Here is a 5,000-nt window from a genome sequence, read left to right as displayed (position 1 = left end):
AACACAGAATTAAAAATTGAGTGTCGTTGGTCTCAAGCAAGCAGTGGGCGGAGCTTAGCGCACAGTATAAAGACCCCAAGCACCCTCTGAGGAACACCAGTCTCATTCACCTTCTCTGCCACCGAGATGACTCCCAGGGTAAGGTTCTGGGGAAAAGTCAATAGCAAGAGGATCATTCAGTATAAACTGATAAAACTCAGTTATACCTGTGTAGAAAAAAAAAAAAAATAATAATAATGGAGAAGTGATAGATTAACCGGAATTCAGTTGAAGCAATAGCAATAGTAATACAGATAATAGTAACGATAAAGATATTGATGATTATGATCAATATTAAGTGCCTTTGAGGATAATTATTAATAAATTTCTTCAGCATAAGGAAAGAATCTTCTGATGGAAAGAAAGTACAATAAGGCATATACCAGTTTCATAGGATAATTTTCCCAAATGATGATATATAACTAAGTGTAAATTTGCAGACCGTTGCTTTCTTCGCCTTGTTGGTGGGCGCCCTTGCTGAATCTGGCCCAAGATACAGCCCTCCTGCCCCATCCTACCACGCCCCTGCACCAGCTCCCTCGGTAGGATTTCTTATAAGTATTAAAAAAATAATTAGATTTCCGCGATTGCACCGTGATTGGAAGACTAAGGTAATATGAACCTTTTTTCCAGGGGCCAGCACAGTACGACTTCAACTATGCTGTGCAAGATAACATCGGAAACGACTTCGGTCACCAAGAAAGCCGAAACGGATACGACACTCAGGGTACCTACTACGTCCAGCTCCCCGACGGTCGTCTGCAACAGGTTACCTACAATGTGAACGGCGATTCTGGCTTCATTGCTGACGTGGCCTACCAGGGAGAGGCCCAGTATCCTGCTCATCAGCCATCCCAATCTTACCAGCCTGCTCCGAGTCCCGCATATGGCTAGTTGTCAAGAATGTTTGTGATTGATGTTGAATTCTATGTACAATTTTGAAAATAAAATGTGAATCTTGAATCATTCACGTTCATGTCAGTTCCCGTTCTGATTTCTATGTTATTCTACAGGATATTAGCAAATAGAGAAAACAAACTGTTTACAAGGTAAATATCTGTTTCTCATAATGATGGTACTAGATACAGAAACAAGCAGACATGTACACACACACACACATGCATCCAACAAATATATATGCACACACACACATATAAACACATACACACATACATATGTATAGTATACATGCATAATTTTGTCCAACATGTATGTACATGGTTCGTTTTCTAATTGTTTTTCTTTTTTAGACTCGGAGGGATCAGAAGTTATCAGTATTTGAGAGTATAAGATATATTTTTCATAGATACAAAGAAAAAGTTCTTTCAAGTGTACATCATAATATATGAAAATAAGTTTTATAGACTTTTCTTATGTGGTTTACTAGAAGGAGCCGATCGGGAAAGCAGCAAGTTCGGTCAATTTCCACTCCTTCACCAGCCGATTTCCGAAATCAATTAAATGGCTGTAACAAAATCTAGTATAAGAATAGATTCAGGATTTATTTACGCTCCCACTAACTTTACGAAAAGTAAATATGCCTATTTAAATATGGTGTACGAAGAAACCATAAATTACACACGAGCAGGTGTACCAGTGCTCACACGAACAAGAGTCAGGGCAAATTGGTCATACTACCCCCCGCGAAGGATTGTAATAACACCCTACCACCGCGCATGTACAAAAACATGGGAGATACTTTTTCGGATCGGCATTACAATTCGTTTTGAATCATACATATACACACAACAAAATCCATGAAATAATGATAAACAGAAGATAATTAGATATTTTGTTCATTCTACCGAAATCCTTTACAATTCCCCTTTGCCAAGATAAAATTTCAGATTTTATTATGGAAAGTAGCAATGGTAACATATCAACATTTACATATGTATACAGGAAAACGACTAAGTATATCAGCGCCAATATCGTTGCCTTTGATATATTCAATTCTGTATGAGTAACACTGAAGGATGAGAGATCAACGCATTAATCTGTCATTAGAGTTCTTCATATTCCTCAGGTACGTTAATGGTTGCTGATCTGTCTGCAAGACAAATTCTTTACCAAACAATTAGTTCTTAAATTTATCCACTGCCCAGATAATGGTAATATATATATATTTTCTATTGTTGCATAATTTCTCTCTTTCTAATAATTCACGGCTGGAATAAGCAATGGGCATTTTCAGGGCATTAACACTTGGGGGAGTACAGCACCTAAACCATTATCAGAAGCATCAGGTCTTCAGTAAAATGTCTTCATATGGTCAGGCAAGCAAAGTACAGGATTATTAGAGAGTTTTGCTTTTAGATTTTGAAAGCTATCAATCTGAACTAGTCTCCATTTAAGTTTATTGCTACTTAACTTTTTAATTTCCTATAAAAGCCTACTGTACTGAAAGATCTGGACTCCTTAACACACACACACACACACACACACACACACACACACACACACACACTATATATATATATATATATATATATATATATATATATATATATATATATATATATATATATATATATATGTAAGTACACACATATGTTGTACACATAGACACACAAACATAAAAACAGAGGAATGCATGTTATGTATATATATATATATATATATATATATATATATATATATATATATATATATATATATATATATATATATGTTTTTACACATATACATACACACACATGTGTGCTTGTATACATATTTATAAATATATAGATATACACACAAACATCTATCTATAAACATGAAGAATGGAGAAAGAGTGATACGAAGTCAGTATTTTAATCATAACCGTATATGAACTAGAGTAAGTAACAAGAAACACAGAATAAAAAATTGAGTGTCGTTGGTCTCAAGCAAGCAGTGGGCGGAGCTTAGCGCACAGTATAAAGACCCCAAGCACCCACTGAGGAACACCAGTCTCATTCACCTTCGCTGCCACCGAGATGACTCTCAGGGTAAGGTTCGTGGGGAAAGTCAAGAAGAGGGTATTCAGTATAAACTGATAAGAATCATAGTTATATCTGTGTAGAAAAAAAAAAAAAAATAATGAAGAGGTGATAGATCAATTCAGTTGAAGTAATAGCAATAATAATGCAAACAATAGTAACGATAAAGATATTGATGATAATGATCAATATTAAGTGCTTATGATGATAATTATTAAATTTCTTTATCATAAGCAAGAGTCTTCTGATGGATAGAAAGTACAGTAAGGCATAAACCAGTTACATATGATACTTTTCCCAAATGATATATACAAAGTGTAAATTTGCAGACCGTTGCTTTCTTCGCCTTGTTGGTGGGCGCCCTTGCTGAATCCGGCCCAAGATACAGCCCTCCTGCCCCATCCTACCACGCCCCTGCACCAGCTCCCTCGGTAGGATTTCTTATAAACATTAAGAAAATAATAAGATTTACGCGACTGCATCGTGATAACATTTACGTGCAGAGTATTTTAAAGGCTAAGGTAATATGAACTTTTTTTTTTTTCAGGGGCCAGCACAGTACGACTTCAACTATGCTGTGCAAGATAACATCGGAAACGACTTCGGTCACCAAGAAAACCGAAACGGATACGACACTCAGGGTACCTACTACGTTCAACTCCCCGACGGTCGTCTCCAGAAGGTCACCTACACTGTCAACGGCGATTCTGGCTTCATTGCTGACGTGGCCTACCAGGGAGAGGCCCAGTATCCTGCTCATCAGCCATCCCAATCCTACCAGCCTGCTCCCACTCCTGCATATGGTTAATTGTCACGAAAGTTTGTGATTGATGCTGAATTCTTTGTACAATTTTGAAAATTAAATATGAATTTTAAATTATTCCTGTTTATTCCATAGTCCCCGTTTTGATTTTTAAGTTAATATACATGATATTAGCAGAGATAGATAGATAGAGAGAACTGTTTACGGGGTATATATCTATTTATGTTTATGATGGTACTAGTTATAGAAGCAAGCAGACATGCACACGCACACACATATGAATTTGTATCCAACAAATATGCAAGTATGCACACACAGACACACATATGAATATGTATGCAACAAATATACATAAACACATACACGCACACATAAACACACATACAAACATGTGTCCTGCATGTACATTCTTTTCTTATATATTTTACTTACCAATAACAAATCTGGAATATGGGAAGTCGCTATAACTATGTTGTTCTCCGGCATAATCGTAATTTATTAGCTCCCATTGTTACTTACTCCTAATTCCAGAACCAGCTAAAAAAAAAGGGGGGGGGGGAGAAGAAAAAAAGGAGCATCGGCATGTGAAGTTGTAGCAACATGCGAATGTGAAATCAAACGTTACTTGAGTTCGCTCTAGTCACAGGGGCAACATCTGGCGTACGTACGTAAAGACAGAGACAGATCAGAAAGCATACCCCACAGTTAAGTAATAAACAGACACATGAAACCTAAAATAAAAATAAAAAAAGGTTTCATTGTAAGTTTGGTCACGTTACGTTAGAGAAATGTCTTTATACACAAGGAAATTCAGTCTTTAATAATGGCAGCAATCGTCGATCAATTATGGCAAGGAAACGTTTTAGCTGCAGTTCCTCATTTCTAGAGCAAAGTTGGCAATGAAAAGAATATCTAATAATTATATTGGAAATCTTCTTTGCTATGTCGTTTTAAAGTTGAAGCACTTATCAAAAGACATTCTGGACATTATGAGTCAGGAAGGGATGCAAAAAATAAGTAAATAAGGAAAAAAATCCTATTCTATAGTGTATGATTCGATGTCAGGTGATTAGTGGATATTCAACTATCTCCTTAGAGTAAACCATTGATAGTAAAAAAAATATTTACGTTTCGGAAATGAAAAATATCTAAAATTCTCGAAGCACTCATAGGCATATATATATATATATATATATATATATATATATATATATATATATATATATATATATATA

At 35.8% G+C, this 5,000-nt stretch overlaps 3 protein-coding genes across 3 annotated transcripts in view; all 3 read left to right on the top strand.

The window, feature by feature from the left end:
* LOC113800152 (cuticle protein 7-like) overlaps positions 1 to 5,000 on the top strand; it is a 48,388-nt gene that overhangs the window by 18,916 nt on the left and 24,472 nt on the right. The window lies entirely within an intron of this gene.
* Positions 109 to 1,003, top strand: LOC138861138 (pro-resilin-like). The gene is made up of 3 exons (XM_070119996.1): positions 109 to 138; positions 480 to 581; positions 673 to 1,003. The coding sequence occupies exons 1-3, from the start codon at positions 127 to 129 to the stop codon at positions 931 to 933; spliced, it is 375 nt and encodes a 124-aa protein (XP_069976097.1). The 5' UTR covers positions 109 to 126; the 3' UTR covers positions 934 to 1,003.
* On the top strand, positions 2,982 to 3,829 carry LOC113808402 (pro-resilin-like). The gene is made up of 3 exons (XM_027359814.2): positions 2,982 to 3,011; positions 3,332 to 3,433; positions 3,550 to 3,829. The coding sequence occupies exons 1-3, from the start codon at positions 3,000 to 3,002 to the stop codon at positions 3,808 to 3,810; spliced, it is 375 nt and encodes a 124-aa protein (XP_027215615.2). The 5' UTR covers positions 2,982 to 2,999; the 3' UTR covers positions 3,811 to 3,829.

This window comes from Penaeus vannamei, chromosome 4, assembly GCF_042767895.1.
Source record: "Penaeus vannamei isolate JL-2024 chromosome 4, ASM4276789v1, whole genome shotgun sequence".
In the NCBI taxonomy this organism is placed as follows: domain Eukaryota; kingdom Metazoa; phylum Arthropoda; class Malacostraca; order Decapoda; family Penaeidae; genus Penaeus; species Penaeus vannamei.
Note: the sequence above shows the minus strand (reverse complement) of the source record. Positions and strands in the feature narration are given on the sequence as shown.